The sequence below is a fragment of the Loxodonta africana genome, chromosome 15 (genome assembly GCF_030014295.1).
Source record: "Loxodonta africana isolate mLoxAfr1 chromosome 15, mLoxAfr1.hap2, whole genome shotgun sequence".
Taxonomy (NCBI): domain Eukaryota; kingdom Metazoa; phylum Chordata; class Mammalia; order Proboscidea; family Elephantidae; genus Loxodonta; species Loxodonta africana.
The window spans coordinates 3,566,690-3,588,997 of NC_087356.1; the positions used below are offsets into that span (position 1 = coordinate 3,566,690).

Genomic DNA, 22,308 nt, shown 5'->3' on the forward strand with positions numbered 1-22,308 from the left:
ACCTGAGGTCCAGAGGCTTAAAAATTGGCTGATATACCTTTTTTTTTTTTTTTATACCCTTATTCCAAAGTAACAAAAGAGTTACAAGCACATTTCCAGGCCCCAGCCCTGAAGGGGGCCTGGCTGGGGCCTGGGAATCGGCATTTCACTAAGCCTCCCCACCCCCCACAGCCCTCAGGTGAGTCTGCTGCCTGGGAATCGGCATTTCACTAAGTACCCCCCAGCCCTCAGTAAGGTGAGTCTGCTGCCGGGGAACCGGCATTCCACTAAGCTCCCCCCAACCCCAGCCCTCAGAACGGCGATTCGGCTGCATCACCATCCCAGCATCCTGAGGGCGTGGACGTTGCTACAGGGCACGTGGGAATGTCACCACCGTGATTTTACAGTCAGCGTGGCTCATACTGGGCTTCCATGCAATGCTGAGCTGGGATGGAAGGACCCCCAGACCCTTCTGGTTCATGCCCTGCCTCCCAGTGAATCACTGGCTACCCAGACACTCCATGTACCCCTCTGCGACTAGGAGGACCCCGTTTGAACGACCACCTCTTGAGCTTCGGCCTCATATTGCTCTGGGGTCTCTAAACTAATCCAGGTCTCCAAGACCCTTCAAAGCAGTGGTCTTTCAGCACACTGCACTGTGTGTGTCTCTGTTTCCAGAAAGAAGAAGGAGGCCATGGTGGTGGACCCCTCCAGCACCCTGTACTACCACTGGCTGACTGTCATTGCTCTGCCGGTCTTCTACAACTGGTGTCTGCTGGTTTGCAGGTAGGGGCGGGCTCCCTCGAGGAGGCGTAGGGATGGGGGCGGGGGGAGTGAGGGCAGCCTTGCCTAGGAGACTCTGACCACCGCCCAGGTACATGCATCTCAGGTTCTCATCTGTAAAACAGGGAGGCTCTGGAAGGGACCTGGGAAACCCTGGTGGCACAGCGGTTAGGTGCTACAGCTGCCAACCAAAGGGTTGGCAGTTCGAATCCGCCGGGCGCTCCTTGGAAACTCTGAGGCAGTTCTGCTCTGTCCTATAGGGTCGCTATGCGCCAGGATCGACTCGACGGCACTGGGTCTGGTTTGGGTTTTGGTCTGGAAGGGGCCATCAGACGCTCTGAAGCACCGGTGGGGCTGTCCTTAAGATCAGCAGCGAGGCTTCTGGAACTGTGGGGCCTTCCAAGGCAGGTGGCAGCAGGAGGATGGAGGCGTAATTTGCCATTCCTCTGAGGGGAGTAGGGGACGTTTTGGAGCCTGCTGCAGGACAGGGGTGCAGGCAGGGGCGGATTCACCGGTCAGCAAGGGACACTCCCGAGCTTACTTGTGTTTACTTACTAGTCTGTGGTGCAGAATTTCACATAGGTTTCAGGAGAAAAAACAGGTGAAATTGTGCACTACAGATTAGTAAGTAAGCACAAGTAAGCTCCTGCATACCTTGCTTACTGGCCGACTCATCCCTGGCAGGAGAGGGGTGCTGTTCTCTGAGTGTGAGCCGTGGGCTTAGGGGCGTTCCTGAGCAGGCCTGCAGGTGGGGACTCAGGGGCAAACTATGGCCCGAGGTAAGTGGGGATTGGCGATGGGCCTTAGGGCATTTTGGAGGAAGCCTGAAGACAAGGATGCAAGGGCAAGCTGATGTTCTCTGGGTGTAAGTCCTGGGCTCTGGGGCCTCCCTGAGCCAGCTTGCAGGGCGGGCATGCTGGAGCGGGCTGCTGCTTTTCCAAGGAGAAGCCAGGGGTCCTTGGGGGTGCTCCTGGGCAAGCTTGCAGGGCAGGGGTGCGGGATGATGTTACTCTCCTGAGATTAGCAGGGGGCTTTGGAGCTTTTCCCAGCAAGCTTGCAAGAAAGGGTGCAGGAGCCAGCTGCTGCTTTTTGAGGGTAAGCAGAGTCTTTGGGGCATTCCTGAGCTGGCCACAGGGTGGGGACACATAAGCTGCTGCTCTCCTGTGGGTAGGCGGGGGGATGAGGGTGTCCTGACCAAGCTGCCCTGAGTCTCGGGGACAGACTTTGCTCCTCTGAAAGTGACCAAGTGTGGTGTGGCCGGGGCATTCTTGAGCGAGCTTGCCAGACTGAGACAGCTGGGTGTGATGTTGCTTTTCTGAGGACAGACAGGGGCTTGGGGGTGTTTCTGAACAAGCCTGCAGAGCAGGGATTCGGCGCAGGCTGCTACTCTCCTGACAGCAAGCAGTGGGTGTGGAGCTTTCCTAAGCAAAGCGTGGGGTGCCTGGGTGGTGAAGACTGGAGGTTTGAGTCCACCCGGAGTTGCCTCAGAAGAAAGGCCTGGCGATCTATTTCTGAAAAGCCTTGTGGAGCACAGTTCTACTCTGACACACATGGGGTCGGCAGGAGTCAAGATTGACTCCGTGGCAACTGGTTTTTTAAGTAGGATGCAGCGCGTGGTTCCACTACCTACGCTCAGCGTGTACACCTATGTAAGGCTGCTGCTCCTGAGGGTAAGCAAGGGGCTTAGGGGTGCTTCCCAGTGCGCCTGCAGACAGGGTACAGGGTTACCTGCTGTTCTTCTCAGGGGGGATGGGAGGGCTTAGGGGCCATCCTAAGCAAGCCCGCAGGACAGGTTTGCAGGGCCAGCCTCTGCACTTCTGAGGCCGTCCGAGGCTTTGGGGCTTTCTGGGACCCAGATGTAGGGAGAGGTGCTGCCTCTGAGCACCAGCTCAGAAAGTGCCTTTGCGCTTTCCTGAGCCACTGTGCAGGACAAGGATGCGGGGTGGGTGCTGCTCTGCTGAGAGTGAACTGTGGGCTTTGTGGCGCTCCTGAGCAACCTTGCAGGCTGAGGAGGCAGGGCCGAGCTGCTGCTCTGTGCAGGTCAGCAGGTAAGCGGTGGATTTGGGGGTGTTCTGAGCACAGTGTGTGATGGGGATGTAGAGGAGACCTGCTGCTATCTGAGTGTAAGGGGAGGGGGCTTGGATTTTCCAGGGTAGCCTGCAGAACAGGAAAAGCCTCCGACGCTCCTGAGGGTAAGCAGGTCTGTGGGGTGCGGGGGGGTGGGGGGGGGAGGGAAGGAACTCAGGCCCTTTCTTAGCAAGCTTCCAGGACAGGGCTGCATGGACTAGCTGCTCTTCTCTTGAGGGTGTTGTTAGGGGCCATCAAGTCAATTCTGACTCATAGTGACCCTGCGTACAACAGAACAAAACACTGCCCGGTTGGCGGAGCCAAGATGGCGGACTAGGCAGACGCTACCTCGGATCCCTCTTACAACAAAGACACGGAAAAACAAGTGAATCGATCACATACATAACAATCTACGAACCCTGAACAACAAACACAGATTTAGAGACGGAGAACGAACTAATACGGGGAAGCAGCGATTGTTTCCAGAGCCTGGAGCCAGTGTACCAGTCAGGTACGGCACAAGCACAGAGAGCGGCTCCACCCCCCTGAACTAACCCCGGGAGGGGGACCAGCCGGTTCGGCAGGCGGCATGGGACGCAGCCGGTAGGAGAAGTCCCCGGGAGGCAGTGACTGGTCTTGGAGCAGAAAGAGCAGCATCAGAGCCGGGGAACCGTCCCGCAGGGATTTGGACTGGACGCAGCGGATTTTCTGGAAAAACTAGTTTCCCAGTGATGGCTCGGAGACAACAATCCATATCAAACCACTTAAAGAAGCAGACCGTGACAGCTTCTCCAACCCCCCAAACAAAAGAATCAAAATCTTTCCCAAATGAAGATACAATCTTGGAATTATCAGATACAGAATATAAAAAACTAATTTACAGAATGCTTAATGATATCACAGATGAAATTAGGATAACTGCAGAAAAAGCCAAGGAACACACTGATAAAACTGTTGAAGAACTCAAAAAGATTATTCAAGAACATACTGGAAAAATTAATAAGTTGCAAGAATCCATACAGAGACAACATGTAGAAATCCAAAAGATTAACAATAAAATAACAGAATTAGACAACGCACTAGGAAGTCAGAGGAGCAGACTCGAGCAATTAAAATGCAGACTGGGACATCTGGAGGACCAGGGAATCAACACCAACATAGCTGGAAAAAAACAGATAAAAGAATTAAAAAAAATGAAGAAACCCTAAGAATTATGTGGGACTCTATCAAGAAGGATAACCTGCGGCTGATTGGAGTCCCAGAACAGGGAGGGGGGGACAGAAAACACAGAGAAAATAGTTGAAGAACTTCTGACAGAAAACTTCCCTGACATCATGAAAGACGAAAGGATATCTATCCAAGATGCTCATCGAACCCCATTTAAGATTGATTCAAAAAGAAAAACACCAAGACATATTATCATCAAACTCACCAAAACCAAAGATAAACAGAAAATTTTAAAAGCAGCCAGGGAGAAAAGAAAGGTTTCCTTCAAGGGAGAATCAATAAGAATATGTTCTGACTACTCAGCAGAAACCATGCAGGCAAGAAGGGAGTGGGACGACATATACAGAACACTGAAGGAGAAAAACTGCCAACCAAGGATCATATATCCAGCAAAACTCTCTCTGAAATATGAAGGCGAAATTAAGATATTTACAGACAAACACAAGTTTAGAGAATTTGCAAAAACCAAACCAAAGCTACAAGAAATACTAAAGGATATTGTTTGGTCAGAGAACCAATAATATCAGATATCAACACAACACAAGGTCACAAAACAGAACGTCCTGATATCAACTCAAATAGGGAAATCACAAAAACAAACAAATTAAGATTAATTAAAAAAAAATACACATAACAGGGAATCATGGAAGTCAACAGGTAAAAGATCACAATAATCAAAAAGAGGGACTAAATACAGGAGGCATTGAACTGACATATGGAGAGTGATACAAGGCGATATAGAACAACACAAGTTAGGTTTTTACTTAGAAAAATAGGGGTATATAATGAGGTAACCACAAAAAGGCATAACAACTCTATAACTCAAGACAAAAACCAAGAAAAACGTAACGACTCAACTAACATAAAGTCAAACACTATGAAAATGAGGGTCTCACAATTTACTAAGAAAAACACCTCAGCACAAAAAAGTGTGTGGAAAAATGAAATTGTCAACAACACACATAAAAAGGCATCAAAATGACAGCACTAAAAACTTATTTATCTATAATTACCCTGAATGTAAATGGACTAAATGCACCAATAAAGAGACAGAGAGTCACAGACTGGATAAAGAAACACGATCCATCTATATGCTGCCTACAAGAGACACACCTTAGACTTAGAGACACAAACAAACTAAAACTCAAAGGATGGAAAAAAGTATATCAAGCAAACAATAAGCAAAAAAGAAGAGGAGTAGCAATATTAATTTCTGACAAAATAGACTTTAGACTTAAATCCACCACAAAGGATAAAGAAGGACACTATATAATGATAAAAGGGACAATTGATCAGGAAGACATAACCATATTAAATATTTACGCACCCAATGACAGGGCTGCAAGATACATAAATCAAATTTTAACAGAATTGAAAAGCGAGATAGATACCTTCACAATTATAGTAGGAGACTTCAACACACCACTTTCGGAGAAGGACAGGACATCCAGTAAGAAGCTCAACAGAGACACGGAAGATCTAATTACAACAATCAACCAACTTGACCTCATTGACTTATACAGAACTCTCCACCCAACTGCTGCAAAATATACTTTTTTTTCTAGCGCACATGGAACATTCTCTAGAATAGACCACATATTAGGTCATAAAACAAACCTTTGCAGAGTCCAAAACATCGAAATATTACAAAGCATCTTCTCAGACCACAAGGCAATAAAACTAGAGATCAATAACAGAAAAACTAGGGAAAAGAAATCAAATACTTGGAAAATGAACAATACCCTCCTGAAAAAAGACTGGGTTATAGAAGACATCAAGGAGGGAATAAGGAAATTCATAGACAGCAACGAGAATGAAAATACTTCCTATCAAAACCTCTGGGACACAGCAAAAGCAGTGCTCAGAGGCCAATTTATATCAATAAATGCAAACATACAAAAAGAAGAAAGAGCCAAAATCAGAGAACTGTCCCTACAACTTGAACAAATAGAAACTGAGCAACAAAAGAACCCATCAGGCACCAGAAGAAAACAAAGAATAAAAATTAGAGCTGAACTAAATGAATTAGAGAACAGAAAAACAATTGAAAGAATTAACAAAGCCAAAAGCTGGTTCTTTGAAAAAATTAACAAAATTGATAAACCATTGGCTAGACTGACTAAAGAAATACAGGAAAGGAAACAAATAACCCGAATAAGAAACGAGAAGGACCACATCACAACAGAACCAAATGAAATTAAAAGAATCATTTCAGATTATTATGAAAAATTGTACTCTAACAAATTTGAAAACCTTGAAGAAATGGATGAATTCCTGGAAAAACACTACCTACCTAAACTAACACATTCAGAAGTAGAACAACTAAATAGACCCATAACAAAAAAAGAGATTGAAACGGTAATCAAAAAACGCCCAACAAAAAAAAAACCCTGGTCCGGACGGCTTCACTGCAGAGTTCTACCAAACTTTCAGAGAAGAGTTAACACCACTACTACTAAAGGTATTCCAAAGCATAGAAAATGACGGAGTACTACCCAACTCATTCTATGAAGCCACCATCTCCCTGATACCAAAACCAGGTAAAGACATTACAAAAAAAGAAAATTATAGACCTATATCCCTCATGAACATTGATGCAAAAATCCTCAACAAAATTCTAGCCAATAGAATCCAACAACACATCAAAAAAATAATTCACCCTGATCAAGTGGGATTTATACCAGGTATGCAAGGCTGGTTTAATATCAGAAAAACCATTAATGTAATCCATCACATAAATAAAACAAAAGACAAAAACCACATGATCTTATCAATTGATGCAGAAAAGGCATTTGACAAAGTCCAACACCCATTCATGATAAAACTCTTACCAAAATAGGAATTGAAGGAAAATTCCTCAACATAATAAAGGGCATCTGTGCAAAGCCAACAGCCAATATCACTCTAAATGGAGAGAACCTGAAAGCATTTTCCTTGAGAACGGGAACCAGACAAGGATGCCTTTTATCACCGCTCTTATTCAACATCGTGTTGGAAGTCTTAGCCAGGGCAATTAGGCTAGACAAAGAAATAAAAGGTATCCGGATTGGCAAGGAAGAAGTAAAGTTATCACTATTTGCAGATGACATGATTATATACACAGAAAACCCTAAGGAATCCTCCAGAAAACTACTGAAACTAATAGAAGAGTTTGGCAGAGTCTCAGGTTATAAAATAAACATAGAAAAATCACTTGGATTCCTCTACATCAACAAAAAGAACACCGAAGAGGAAATAACCAAATCAATACCATTCACAGTAGCCCCCAAGAAGATAAGATACTTAGGAATAAATCTTACCAAGGATGTAAAAGACCTATACAAAGAAAACTACAAAGCTCTACTACAAGAAATTCAAAAGGACATACTTAAGTGGAAAAACATACCTTGCTCATGGATAGGAAGACTTAACATAGTAAAAATGTCTATTCTACCAAAAGCCATCTATACATTTAACGCACTTCCGATCCAAATTCCAATGTCATATCTTAAGGGGATAGAGAAACAAATCACCAATTTCATATGGAAGGGAAAGAAGCCCCGGATAAGCAAAGCACTACTGAAAAAGAAGAAGAAAGTGGGAGGCCTCACCTTACCTGACTTCAGAACCTATTATACAGCCACAGTAGTCAAAACAGCCTGGTATTGGTACAACAACAGGCACATAGACCAATGGAACAGAATTGAGAACCCAGACATAGATCCATCCATGTATGAGCAGCTGATATTTGACAAAGGACCAGTGTCAATTAACTGGGGAAAAGATAGCCTTTTTAACAAATGGTGCTGGCATAACTGGATATCCATTTGCAAAAAAATGAAACAGGACCCATACTTCACACCATGCACAAAAACTAACTCCAAGTGGATCAAACACCTAAACATAAAGACTAAAACGATAAAGATCATGGAAGAAAAAATTGGGACAACCCTAGGAGCCCTAATACAAGGTATAAACAGAATACAAAACATTACCAAAAATGATGAAGAGAAACCCGATAACTGGGAGCTCCTAAAAATCAAACACCTATGCTCATCTAAAGACTTCACCAAAAGAGTAAAAAGACCACCTACAGATTGGGAAAGAATTTTCAGCTATGACATCTCCGACCAGCGCCTGATCTCTAAAATCTACATGATTCTGTCAAAACTCAACCACAAAAAGACAAACAACCCAATCAAGAAGTGGGCAAAGGATATGAACACACATTTCACTAAAGAAGATATTCAGGCAGCCAACAGATATATGAGAAAATGCTCACGATCATTAGCCATTAGAGAAATGCAAATTAAAACTACGATGAGATCCCATCTCACACCAGCAAGGCTGGCATTAATCCAAAAAACACAAAATAATAAATGTTGGAGAGGCTGCGGAGAGATTGGAACTCTCATACACTGCTGGTGGGAATGTAAAATGGTACAACCACTTTGGAAATCTATCTGGCGTTATCTTAAACAGTTAGAAATAGAACTACCATACAACCCAGAAATCCCACTCCTAGGAATATACCTTAGAGATACAAGAGCCTTCATACAAACAGATATATGCACACCCATGTTTATTGCAGCTCTGTTTACAATAGCAAAAAGTTGGAAGCAACCAAGGTGTCCATCAACGGATGAATGGGTAAATAAATTGTGGTATATTCACACAATGGAATACTACGCATCGATAAAGAACAGTGACGAATCTGTGAAACATTTCATAACATGGAGGAACCTGGAAGGCATTATGCTGAGCGAAATTAGTCAGAGGCAAAAGGACAAATATTGTATAAGACCACTATTATAAGATCTTGAGAAATAGTAAACCTGAGAAGAACACATACTTTTGTGGTTACGAGGGGGGGAGGGAGGGAGGGTGGGAGAGGGTTTTTTATTGATTAATCAGTAGATAAGAACTGCTTTAGGTGAAGGGAAAGACAACACTCAATACATGGAAGGTGAGCTCAATTGGACTGGACCGAAAGCAAAGAAGTTTCCGGGATAAAATGAATGCTTCAAAGCTCAGCGGAGCAAGCGCGGGGGTCTGGGGAACATGGTTTGCGGGGACTTCTAAGTCAATTGGCAAAATAATTCTATTATGAAAACATTCTGCATCCCACTTTGAAATGTGGCGTCTGGGGTCTTAAATGCTAACAAGCGGCCATCTAAGATGCAGCAATTGGTCTCAACCCACCTGGAGCAAAGGAAAATGAAGAACACCAAGCCCACACGGCAACTAAGAGCCCAAGAGACAGAAAGGGCCACATGAACCAGAGACCTACATCATCCTGAGACCAGAAGAACTAGTTGGTGCCCGGCCACAATCAATGACTGCCCTGACAGGGAGCACAGCAGAGGACCCCTGAGGCAGCAGGAGATCAGTGGGATGCAGACCCCAAATTCTCATAAAAAGACCAAACTTAATGGTCTGACTGAGACTGGAGGAATCCCGGCGGCCATGGTCCCCAGACCTTCTGTTGGCACAGGACAGGAACCATCCCCGAAGACAACTCATCAGAAATGAAAGGGACTGGTCAGCGGGGGGGAGAGAGACGCTGATGAAGAGTGAGCTAATTATATCAGGTGGACACTTGAGATTGTGTTGGCAACTCTTGTCTGGAGGGGGGATGGGAGGATAGAGAGAGAGGGAAGCAGGCCAAATTGTCAAGAAAGGAGAGACTGAAAGGGCTGACTCAAGAGGGGGAGAGCAAGTGGGAGTAGGGAGTGAGATGTATGTAAACTTATATGTGACAGACTGATTGGATTTGTAAACGTTCACTTGAAGCTTAATAAAAGTTATTAAAAAAAAAAAAAAAAAAAACACTGCCCGATCCTGCACCATCCTCACAATCGTTGCTATGTTTGAGCCCATTGTAGCAGCCACTGTGCCAATCCATCTCGCCGAGGGTCTTCCTCTTTTTCACTGACCTTCTACCTTACCAAGCATGAGGTCCTTCTCCAGGGACTGACCCCTCCTGATAACATGTCTAAAGTATGTGAGAGGAAGCCTCGCCATCTTTGTTTCTAAAAGCATTCTGGCTGTTCTTCCAAGACAGATTCCTTTTGAGGGTAGGTGGGGACTTTGGAGTGTTCCTGAGCAAGTTGCAGGGTGGGGACATGGGGACAAGATGCTGCTCTCTTAAGACGGTCCTGAGGGTTTGGGAATGCCAATACTGACTTATGAGAAAGCAGAAATATCTAGAAGGCAGAAACTATTCACTGGCCTTTTCAGTTGTTGATGTATCTGAAATTCTCATATTTTTGTTAGAATTTGACTCCAGAAACCCAGCCCCGTTACCTGGCTCTACAGTGAGGCTCAGAAAAACTGCAGCCCCTAGGGCACCATGCCTTCCTGCTGAGAGGCAGCAGGGCCTGCTCTTCTTGGTCAATCCTAGCTCCTCTTGTTAAGGGCTCTGGGCCTCCGAGCCGGGGTGTCCTCATCAGAAGCCTGTGGTGACCACAGCGGGGCAGTAACTCCGTAGGCAGGCTGTTCCTGGGAGTAATGGTAGTGTTTGTAGCACTGAGCCGGCACTGCGCTTGGCCCAAGCTCCAGACACACAGTGATCCTTCTCCCACTTGGCCTAGGGCCTGTTTTGATGAGCTTCAGTCCGAGCATCTGATGATGTGGCTGGTCCTGGACTACTCAGCAGATGTCCTCTATGGCCTGGATGTGCTGGTGAGAGCTCGCACAGGTGAGCCAGCTGGGGTCGGGGAGGAGGACACATCTGGACCAGGACACAGACCCCTCAGGGTGCATTAGCCAAGTGAGCCATGGGGACCACAGGGCGTGTTCAGGAAGATCCAAAATGCTAGATTGGTGTCTTAGTCATCTAGTACCGCTGGGAACAGAAATACCACAGGTTGGTGGTTTTAACAAACAGAGGTTTATTCTCTTACAGTCTAGTAGGCTAGAAGTCCAAATTCAGGGCATCAGCTCCAGGGGAAGGCTTTCTTTCTCTGTTGGCTCTGGACGAAGGTCCTTGTCATCAATCTTCCCTTGGTCTAGAAGCTTCTCCACGCAGGAACTCCAGGTCCAAAGGACGCACTCTACTCCCTGCCCTGCTTTCTTGGTGGCATGAGGTCCCCATGTCTCTCTGCTTGCCTCTCTATTTTATACCTCAAAAGAGATTGGCTCAAGACACAATACAGTCTTATAGAATGAGTCCTGCCTCACTAACATAACTGCCTCTAATCTTACCTCGTTAACATCATTGCAGTAGGATTAACAACACATAGGAAAATCACATCAGATGACAAAATGATGGACAATCACACAATACTGGGAATCCTAACTAAATTCATGCACCTATGTTTGAAGGACACCATTCAAGCAATAAGAGTTAGATAGTACCTGCCTTTGACTGTGAGAACCAGGGAGAGCGGATGATGCTGCTGCAGCTCCCTCAATCAGGAACCCTTGGACAAGGCCCTGAGCAAGGGTCAGACATCCAGGTTCTGGTCTCCGCTCTCCCAACTAGCTGTGTGATCTCGAATGAGTCACGCTGTCTCTCTGGGCCTCGTTTGTATCACCTATGATATAAGACAGCTTACTGAAATCTCAAAGGACCCTTCCAGCCCTGGCTACTCAGCACCGGAGGAACAGGAGGGGTCAGGCTTGGATCTTCTCTTTCTGGACAACTGGAGGATCCAGGACATGTTGGTCCGTGGCTTTTAGAGGAGCTTAAAATAAGAAGGAAACTCTGGTGGCACAGTGGTTAAGTGCTACGGCTCCTAATCAAAAGGTCAGCGGTTTGAATCCACCAGGCGCTCCTCGGAAACTCTACGGGGGGCAGCCCTACTCTGACCTATAGGGTTGCTGTGAGTCGGAATCAACTCGAAGGCATTGGGTTTGGTTTTTGGAACAGCGGCATCAGCACCACCCAGGAGCTAGTTAGAGACGCCCAGACCTACCCACAGATGGAAAGCCTGGGGCAAGGCCCGCAACTGTGTTTCACAGAGACCTCAGGACAATGACAATGCTCACCAAAATTTAAAAGAAATCATGATATTATTCTCATTTTTTGTGTTTGTTTGCAGATGTAAAAAAAAAAAAAAAAAAAAAAAGAGGGCTCATGGCCAACTCGATTGATCTCACCTCACACACCTAATGCCCGGTCCACCCCCAGGCCAGTCTGCCTCTCTGGGAGGTCCCAGGCTTAAGCCCCTTGGGTGATTCTAAGAAACTCTGGTGATGCAATGGTTAAGTGCTTGGCTGCTTACCAAAAGGTTGGCAGTTCAAACCCACCCAGTGGCTCTGTGGGAGAAAGACTGGATGATCTGCTCCTGTACGGCCTAGGAAACCCTGTGGGGTAGTTCTACTCTACCACATGGGGTTGCCATGAGTCAAATTGACTCCAGGACACCTAACAACAACAATGGCACCTACCAACAATGACACATGGGTGATATTAACGTGCAAGTAGCCCTGTTGACAACTACTGTGCTCCCCAGCAATGTGTTTAAAAGATGGGTTGTGCCTCATCAGTAATCTGTGAAATGAATTTGATATGTCATGATCTGCGTTTTAAAACATTTTGTTACCAATGTTCTCAAACGTACACAAAAGCAAAGAGGACATTATTGTGAGCTCCATGTGCCCCTCACCCAGCTCCAACAGTTTTCAGCATTTTGCAAGTCTCACTTCATCTCTCCCCAGCCCACTTTTTTTGGATGGAATATTTTAAAGCAAATCACAGACTGTAACCACTTCAGCATGTATCTCTCCTTTAAAGGACTCTTATTTTTTAACATAACTTCCCTTTTTTTTTGACTTGATAATCATTCCTTGCCATCTTCTAATACCCAATCATACTGAAATTTTCCCAGTTGATCAGTGTTTTTAAAAAATTAGAGTGGAATAGATTAGAATAGCATAAAATAGAAAACATCAAAGTGTATTTCATGTAGCAACGATAAACATTGTTTTATGAAATTGCTTCTGTTATATGCATACAACTACATCTTGTGTAGTCATGATGTAAAATATTTTTTCTGGTGTCATAGTCAACAAATGGCCATTTCGTTGATGTCCAAGTGACCTCCCTCTTCTTCTTTAGGCTTTCTTGAGCAAGGCTTAATGGTCAGGGATGCCGAGAGGCTGTGGAAGCATTACATGAAGACCATTCACTTCAAGCTGGACCTGTTGTCTCTGGTCCCCACGGACCTGGCTTATTTAAAGCTGGGCATGAACTACCCAGAACTGAGGTTCAATCGCCTGTTGAAGTTTGCCCGGCTCTTTGAGTTCTTTGACCGCACGGAGACGAGGACCAACTACCCCAACTTGTTCAGGATCGGGAACCTGGTCTTGTACATCCTCACCATCATCCATTGGAATGCCTGCATCTACTTTGCCATTTCCAAGTTCATTGGTTTTGGGACAGACTCCTGGGTCTACCCAAACATCTCGAACCCAGAGTATGGGCGGCTCTCCAGGAAGTACATTTACAGCCTCTACTGGTCCACCTTGACCCTGACCACCATCGGTGAGACCCCAGCCCCCGTCAAAGATGAGGAGTATCTCTTTGTGGTCATAGACTTCCTGGTGGGCGTCCTGATTTTTGCCACCATTGTGGGCAATGTGGGCTCCATGATCTCTAACATGAACGCTTCTCGGGCAGAGTTCCAGGCCAAGATTGACTCTATCAAGCAGTACATGCAGTTCCGCAAGGTGACCAAGGACTTGGAGACGCGGGTTATCCGGTGGTTCGACTACCTGTGGGCCAACAGGAAGACGGTGGATGAGAAGGAGGTGCTCAAGAACCTCCCAGACAAGCTGAAGGCTGAGATTGCCATCAATGTGCACCTGGACACTCTGAAGAAGGTGCGCATCTTCCAGGACTGCGAGGCGGGGCTGCTGGTGGAGCTGGTGCTGAAGCTGCGGCCCGCTGTGTTCAGCCCTGGGGATTACATCTGCAAGAAGGGGGACATCGGGAGAGAGATGTACATCATCAAGGAGGGCAAGCTGGCTGTGGTGGCTGATGATGGGCTCACCCAGTTCGTGGTCCTAAGTGACGGGAGCTACTTTGGGGAGATCAGCATATTAAACATCAAGGGCAGCAAGTCGGGGAACCGGAGGACAGCCAACATCAGGAGCATTGGTTACTCAGACCTTTTCTGCCTCTCGAAGGATGACCTGATGGAGGCCCTGACCGAATACCCTGAAGCCAAGAAGGCCCTGGAGGAGAAGGGACGGCAGATCCTGATGAAGGACAATCTAATCGATGAGGACCTGGTCAAGGCTGGGGCAGACCCCAAGGACATTGAAGAGAAGGTAGAGTACCTAGAGTCCTCCCTGGACACCCTACAGACGAGGTTTGCACGGCTTCTAGCCGAGTACAATGCCACTCAGATGAAGGTGAAGCAGCGTCTCAGCCAGCTGGAGAGCCAGGTGAAGACCTTTGGGAGCAGCTTCCTATCTGATGGGGAGGTTCCCGGGGATGCCACAAAAACAGAGGACAAACAACAGTGAGAACGCAGGCATCTATCTCCTGCTTCACATCGCCAGCTGTCAGTGTGAGCGCCATGTGGCCACACCACATAGCACTGGACTTGGCTGGGGTTTCATTCCAGCTCTAACCGCTCTTAGCAAGCTGTGTGGCCTCAGGAATGGGACTCATTATGTTGGGCCCAGCTGGAGCCACATTTTCTCAAGGCACACATGAACCACTTCTTGAGGCTGGCTTTGTAAATTGTGAAGTATCCCCAATCCGAGTGTGTGAATGTGTGCACACAGAACTCCAATTAGTTCTTTTATGGAACTCATGAGAAGTTTTTAGACTTTTTAACTTCCGTTAAGTAATACTTTCTTGCTAATGGAAAATTACTTAGTCCTCACTCCTTCTTCCACCTTCTGAAAATGAAGATATAAAAGGAAGTTGAAAGTGCAATGTAGTAACTCAATGTTAGCCTTACACAAGATGGTTTGAGGATGTATTTCTGAATCTCATATCTCCCTGGGGCCCTAGAAACCCTGGCCTTTGGTACTTCCCTGGCAGAAGTTCTCTGGGGTGAAGAAAAGTCATCCCATCCAAGATCACTCACAGCATTCGGCCCCTGTGAAACCAGAATCTGTTTCACAGAAAAGGGAATCTCAGGAAAGAGACATCTCCTCTTTCTCACTTGCCAGAGGGATTCAAAGACAGCCTATATCCTCTGCCCTTGGGTCAGGGCACTGGGGTAACCCATTCTGGCTCCAGGAGGAGGGCTGTGTTTAGGGGAGAGCCTTTTGGGTTGGAGGTTGGAGTTGTGTCCTAAGCCAAACAAAGCTGACAAGAAAGACCTTTAGAAGATGAGACCCTCAAGCCATATCTTTGCAAACTGCCCCTTTACCCACTGAAAAGGAAGCCTCACTCCTTCTTGGAATTACATTCTGAGGCAAAGCTCTTAGCTAGCTGAAAGCTTGCAGGTTGCAGAACCTAGTTTTTTCTTTTTTCATCCAGTAAATAGAACTCTATTAACATTTTAAAAGATTTATATATTGTGAATTATGACCTCAATGTTCCAATCCTTCACTCATATAGACTTTGCAGTTACACAAAAAATGCATCATTTGCCTAGTGCAAATAAGCCTTGTGTACAGGTTTTTTTTCTTTCTTTTTTCCCTTCTCCCTTCCTCCTCTCCTTCCCTCCCTTCTTTTCTTATTTCTTCTCCTCTTTCTCTTTCTTCTTTCCATCAGACAAAATGCCCCACTTCGCTTTGACAAGTTTGAAATCTTTGTGGTCTTGTGTTATAATCCATATTCTATATAACTGGGCCCTAATGTAGTTCATACAAAAGGAGCTGCATTTTCAAGCATGTATTTTGGACTTATATGGGTCTCTTCTGGTTTTTATCATGAATCATTTGACCATTTTTAACTTTGTTTTTAATGAATCTTAAAAGGTTTATAAAGGTAAGGTGTGATCCAAGCTCATATCATTAACAAAATATAACCAGCAATATTTTCTCAAAGCATGTGTATTTTAAAAGCCTTAACTATTCATTATGCCTACATTCATATTTGCACAGGAAAAATAAAGTCCTGGGTTTAAAAAATGTTAAATGACTCCTGCCTCAGATCTTTTCACAAGGGAAGATTCAGTCTCAGGGTAGCTTTCTAGGGCAACAAGCCTGGATTCCCTAGAAAGAACGGGTGCTGATGAACAGAGGATGGCACATGGTCAAAGTGAGGGAATGTGAATATGCACAGCCAGAACCAATGAGGAAATGCTACCAAACTTGCAACATTTGTCAGAGTAAATAGTCAAAACATTCAAATATGTTAAGTAGTGTGTCCCATCCAGGATGATCGATTTGCTGACATAGTTCGTCCAGGGTTACCATAGGGTGTGGTCAGGCATGAGCAGGCAGGAAACTGGGGGACAGCCTGGCTAAGAATATCCTCACCTCCTTCCACTACTGATGCGCAAGGAATAAATTAGAGTGTGGGATCTAGATTCAGACCTGCTCTTGTTCAAGGCACAACCCTGCACCTGCTACTCAGGTAAGGTATTTTTCCTCTCTAGGCCTTATTTTCCTCACCTGAAAAATGGGAATGATATTGCCTACCTCACAGAGTTGTTGCAAATAAACTTTAAATAACACATTATAACAGGGATGACTTGTTAAACCCCGTGGGTACAGAAAACATCACATTTCTTCTTTAGAAGAATAAATGAATACGGTTTAGTTTCCCTCTAGCTGCTGAGGCTGTTGGAAAGTTGAAGCTCAGTTGCTCTCAGGACTCCTTAAAATCCTGGGCCATTTACAGTCTTGGAACCTGAGACAGGGTTTGTGGTCTTCCACCCATTGCGGCTGCCAGCAGAGATTATCCCTCTCCCTGTTCAGTCATGGGGATCAATGCTGGGAGTCAGCTTCTCTTCATGTCTTTTGTGGAAATTTAAGCTCATTGAAGTGTGTGTGTGTGTGTGTATTTCAGAAGAGAGAGTCCTTGAGACAGGAAAGATTGCTGCTGGTGGTACCACTTGAAGTAGGAGCCCATGCATGGCAGAGCTCTGAGGAGGTGGAAAGTGACAGGGCCTTGGATGAGGGGGGAAGGAAGCTAGGCTCTGGGGAACCCCTCTGGGTGAAGATCCCAAAGCCCCAAGCTTGGCATTGACCACCCGAAAGCTGCCAGATCTCAAGGAATCATATAGAGTTGGACAAAGTTATCTCAGCAGAAAAGACCAAGATGGATGTCAGAGGAGACTCTGAAACTTGCTCTTGAACGTCAAGCACAAAAACAAAAGGAAGAAATGATGAAGTAAAAGACCTGAACAGAAGATCTCAAAGGTCAGCTCTAGAAGACATAGTAAAGTATAATGACATGTGCAAAGAGCTGAAGATAGAAAACCAAAGGGAAGAACACGCTTGGAGTTTCTCAAGCTGAAAGAAGTGAATTAAAGATTCAAGCCTTGAGTTGCAATAGTGAAGGATTCTATGGGGAAAATATTAAATGACGCAGGAAGCATCAAAAGCAGATGGAAGGAATACACAGAGTCATTATACAAAAAGAATTAGTCAAAGTTCAACCATTTCAAGAGGTGGCATATGATCAGGAACCGATGGTCCTGAAGGAAGAAATCCAAGCTGCAATGAAGGCATTGGCAAAAAACAAGGCTGCAGGAACTGGTGGAATATCAGTTGAGCTGATAGTGCTCACTCGTCTATGCCAAGAAACTTGGAAGACAGCTACCTGGCCAACCAACTGGAAGAGATCCATATTTATGCCTATTCCAAAGAAAGGTGACCCAACCGAATGCAAAATTATCAAACAATTTCATTCATATCACAAGTAAGCAAAATTTGGCTGAAGATCATTCAAAAGCAGCTGCAGCAGTATATCGACAGGGATCTGCCAGAAATTCAGGCCTTACTCAGGAGAGGGCGTGGAGCCAGGGACTGCTGATGTCAGATGGATCCTGGCTCAAAGCAGAGAATACCAGAAGGATGTTTACCTGGGTTTTATTGACTATGCAAAGGCATTCGACTGTGTGGATCATAACAAACTATGGATAACACTGCGAAGAATGGGAATTCCAGAACACTTAATTGTGCTCATGAGGAACCTTTACATAGATCAAGAGGCAGTTGTTCGGACAGAACAAGGGCATACTAAGTGGTTTAAAGTCAGAAAAGTTGTACATCAGGGTTGTATCTTTTCACCATACCTATTCAATCTGTATGCTGAGCAAATAATCTGAAAATCTGGACTATATGAAGAAGAACGGGGCATCAGGATTGGAGGAAGACTCATTAACAACCTGCATTATGCAGATGATACAACCTTGCTTGCTGAAAGTGAAGAGGACTTGGAGCACTTACTGATGAAGATCAAAGACCACAGCCTTCGGAATGGATTGCACCTCAACGTAAAGAAAACAAAAACCCTCACAACTGGACCAATAAGCCACATCATGATAAATGGAGAAAAGATTGAAGTCAAGATTTCATTTTCCTTGGATCCACAATCAATACCCATGGAAGCAGCAATCAAGAAATCAAAAGACCCATTGCATTGGGCAAATCTGCTGCAAAAGGCCTCTTTAAAGTGTTGAAGAGCAAAGATGTCACCTTGAAGACTAAGGTGCGCCTGACCCAAGCCGTGGTATTTTCAATAGCGTCATATGCATGTGAAAGCTGGACAATGTATAAGACCGAAGAAGAATTGACACCTTTGAATTGTGGTGTTGGTGAAGAACATTGAATATACCATGGACTGCCAAAAGAACGAACAAATCTGTCTTGGAAGAAGTACAACCAGAACGATCCTTAGAAGCAAGGATGGTGAGACCGCGTTTTACATACTTTGGACATATTGTTAGGAGGGATCAGTCCCTGGAGAAGGTCATCATGCTTGGTAAAGTACAGGGTCAGCAGAAAAGAGGAAAACCCTCAACAAGATGTGTTGACACAGTGGCTGCAACAATGGGCTCAAGCATAACAGTGATTGTAAGGATGGCGCAGGACAGGGCAGTGTTTCGCTCTGTGGTACATAGGATCGCTACGAGTAGGAACTGACTCAATAGTACCTAACAACAACATCTCAGCAGTAACCAGTGTAGAGAGTGTCTGAAAATATTTGTAGCTCAACTGATGCCTCAAGAGAGAAGTCCATTCCCCCGGAGCACTGGCCCACAGAAATGTGATGCTATCAACTCTCAAAGTTAAAAAGTGTCAGGAGTCAATTTATTGCTTGTCAGGCGATCTCTGGTCCACCTCAGACTCTTCTGCCAGAGTTTTATCAAATAAGGCGGCAAGGCAACTTCTCCTATGAGGCTGCTGTTGTTGTTGTTAGGTGCCGTTGAGTCAGTTCTGACTCAGAGCGACCCTATAGAACAGTGTATAACTACCCCATAGGGTTTTCAAAGAGCAGCTAGCGGATTTGAACTGCCGACCTTTTGGTTAGCAGCCAAGCTCTTAACCACTGTGCCACCAGGGCTCCCTTTGGGGCTAAGGGGCATTAATATTACCCTGAGGTGAAATGCAAGTGATGACGAGCAAAATGAAGAATAGAACTACTCTGAAGTGAGGGGAGCAGTTTTGTCTAGTAAAGTGGAAGAGACTCACGGTGTGACCCAGCAATCTCACTTCTAGGTCCACACTATAGGAAAGCATCCACATCCGTGTACCCAGAGACGTGTACAAATGCTCATTACAGTGTTGTTATTAATAGCAAACAATGGAAAGAACCTAAACATTGTATCTAAGTACAAATCAGGGAAAATATACAACTCAGCATTTCACCAAAGAGAATCTAAAATAGGGAATCGATCGTATGGTGTTAGTGGACTCACAGCGTTAAAGGGGGACACTGAGCTAATCCTGAGATAGTAACTGCTGGAAGCTGCTATGGAGCCCTGGTGGCACAGTGGTTAAGAGCTCAGCTGCTAATCAAAAGGTCAGCAGTGTGCATCCACCAGCCGCTCCTTGGAAACCCTACGGGGCAGTTTTACTCTGTCCTATACTTTTTTTTTAATAGGGTCCTTTTTTTTTTTTATGGGTCAGGGTCGACTTGACGGCAACAAGTTTGATTTTTAGCTTGGAGGGAGCTATTACCCGTAAGGCTGGGGGAACAAAAGCGAAGAGGTGCTCAGAAGAGAGGCCTCACCGAGCTGGAACTCAGACGTCTGAGAAGGCGCTGCCGACTATAACTGGTAACTCAGGAGCTTGGAGGAGGAGTCTGGCATAGCTAGAAATTTGTTCAACATCACAGAGACTTCCCTGATGAGACTGGTCCTGGGAGTCCTAAAAGAAGCTGGAAGCTGGAACCAACTGCCACTGCCAGGATAATTCACTGCTGATAGGGCTACATGGGGGCCCTGGTGGTGCAGCGGTTAAGAGCTTAGGTTGCTAACCAAAAGGTCAGCAGTTCGAATCCACCAGCCACTCCTTGGAAATCCTATGGGGCAGTTCTACTGTGTCCTATAGGGTAGCTGTCAGTCAGAATCGACTCAACGGCAGCAGGTTTGGTTTTGAGGGCTACATGATCAGAGCAGCAGGCAAACAAAAAAAAAACAGTCCCTTCTCTCCTCCTGCTCTCCAGTCTCTCTCTGGTGCCCCCTAGCAGACGGTTCTAGAAAAGTGAGGATTTGGGGAAACCTGATGGCATAGTGGCTAAGTGCTATGGCTGCTAATCAAAAAGTTGACAGTTCGAATCCACCAGGCTCTCTTTAGAAACTCTATGGAGCAGTTCTACTCTGTCCTATATGGTCGCTATGAGTTGGAATAGACTCGACTCCAATGGGTTTGGTTTTTGATTTTCCATTATCTTGAGACCCTACCTTACAGATATCTGAAATAGGTGATGGAGCTCGAGTGCCCTAAAGAAATGACCCTCTCTCTGGTGATTGATGTCTGAAAGTCTACCTACACAGTTTCTTTTCTTGGTCCTAAAATTTTTTTCCTTTTGAGATTCAGGAACCTCTGAGAGAGGACAGGATGCAGGAAAAGGGAGTATATCATTTATTAAGCATCCTCTGTGTACCAGGCACTGCTTGTTCATGATTGCACACACATTTCCTTAATCATCACACTTGGTGAGGGAGCCTTTTAACTTTCCTCAGGAATTTGTACTTTTAACATAATTAAGATAATTTATTAATCGATTTTTAAGGTACACCTACTCTGTGCAAAGCAAAGAGATTATACATTGCTTCCCTACAAAACCAGTTATTAGAATGGCTAAAACCCAGGAAACTGGCAATACCAGGTGCCGTTTACCATGCGGAACAACGCAAATGCTCACTCACTGCAAAATGATACATTTTGGGGGACAGTTTGGCAGTTTCTTGTGAAGTTAAACATACACATACCACATGACCCAGCAATCACACTCCGAAGTATTTACCCAAGAGAATTAAAAACGTATGTTCACACACACAGTGAGATACCACTTCACTCCCACTAGGATAGCTGAGATTAAAAAAAAAATAGATAACAAATATTGGCAAGGATGTGACGGGATTGGAACCTTCGTCCATCGCTGGTGGGACGCTGTGGAAAAGAGTATGGCGCTTCCTCAGAAAGTTAAATGTAGAGCTGCCATATGATCCAGCGGTTCCACTCCTAGGTGTGTACCCAAGAGACTTGAAAGCAGCCACGCAAACAGACACACGTACACCAGTGTTGGTTGCAGCAGTATTCACAAAGGCCAAAAGGTGGAAACAACCTCAATGTCCATCAACAGATGAATGGATACACAAAATGTGGTATATATACAGGCAGTCCCCAACTTACCACAGGGTTCCATTCAGATGGCTCCATCGCAAGTCGGTTCTGACATAAACTGAATACCTAAATTGTGCACTACAGATTGGTAAGTAAGCGCAGGTAAGCCCGTGCGCACCTTGCTTGTTGAATGATCTGTCCCTGTATCGAATACCTGTGTGAGCTACCCTAGTTCTTTGTTCTGGAATTTAGAAAGGGCAGTCTGTTGCCAATTTACAGAAAAAAGTAATGACCTCAATTTTTCAAATTTCCTCCATAAATATTGCTGAAACTTTTCTCCCCGGGGCCATTTGTCTGCTACTAGCAATCAAAACACATTAACTAATACCAAACCGTATTCATTAGGGTAATGCTTGCTACTGTAATGAATAACTTCCGAACTTTTGATGGCTTGTTGTTAGCTGCCATCAAGTCGATTCAACTCCTGGCAACCCCATGTGTGCAGAGTAGAACTGCCCCAGGGGATTTTTAAGGATGTGACCTTTCAGAAGCAGACGGCCAGGCCTGTCTTCCCAGGCTGCTCCGGATGAGTTTGAATCTTCAACCTTTTGGCTAGTA

The 22,308-nt window shown here is 45.2% G+C and overlaps 1 protein-coding gene across 1 annotated transcript in view; it reads left to right on the top strand.

Annotated features, from left to right (window-relative positions):
* Positions 1–19,364, top strand: part of CNGA3 (cyclic nucleotide gated channel subunit alpha 3) — a 45,562-nt gene extending 26,198 nt beyond the window's left edge. Inside the window, exons 5-7 of the mRNA XM_023552513.2 lie at positions 658–765; positions 10,629–10,735; positions 13,100–19,364. Of these exons, the coding sequence (XP_023408281.2) occupies positions 658–765; positions 10,629–10,735; positions 13,100–14,511 (1,627 nt within the window). The 3' untranslated portion in view covers positions 14,512–19,364. The remainder of the gene's footprint in view (positions 1–657; positions 766–10,628; positions 10,736–13,099) is intronic.
* Positions 19,365–22,308: the final 2,944 nt, after the last annotated feature.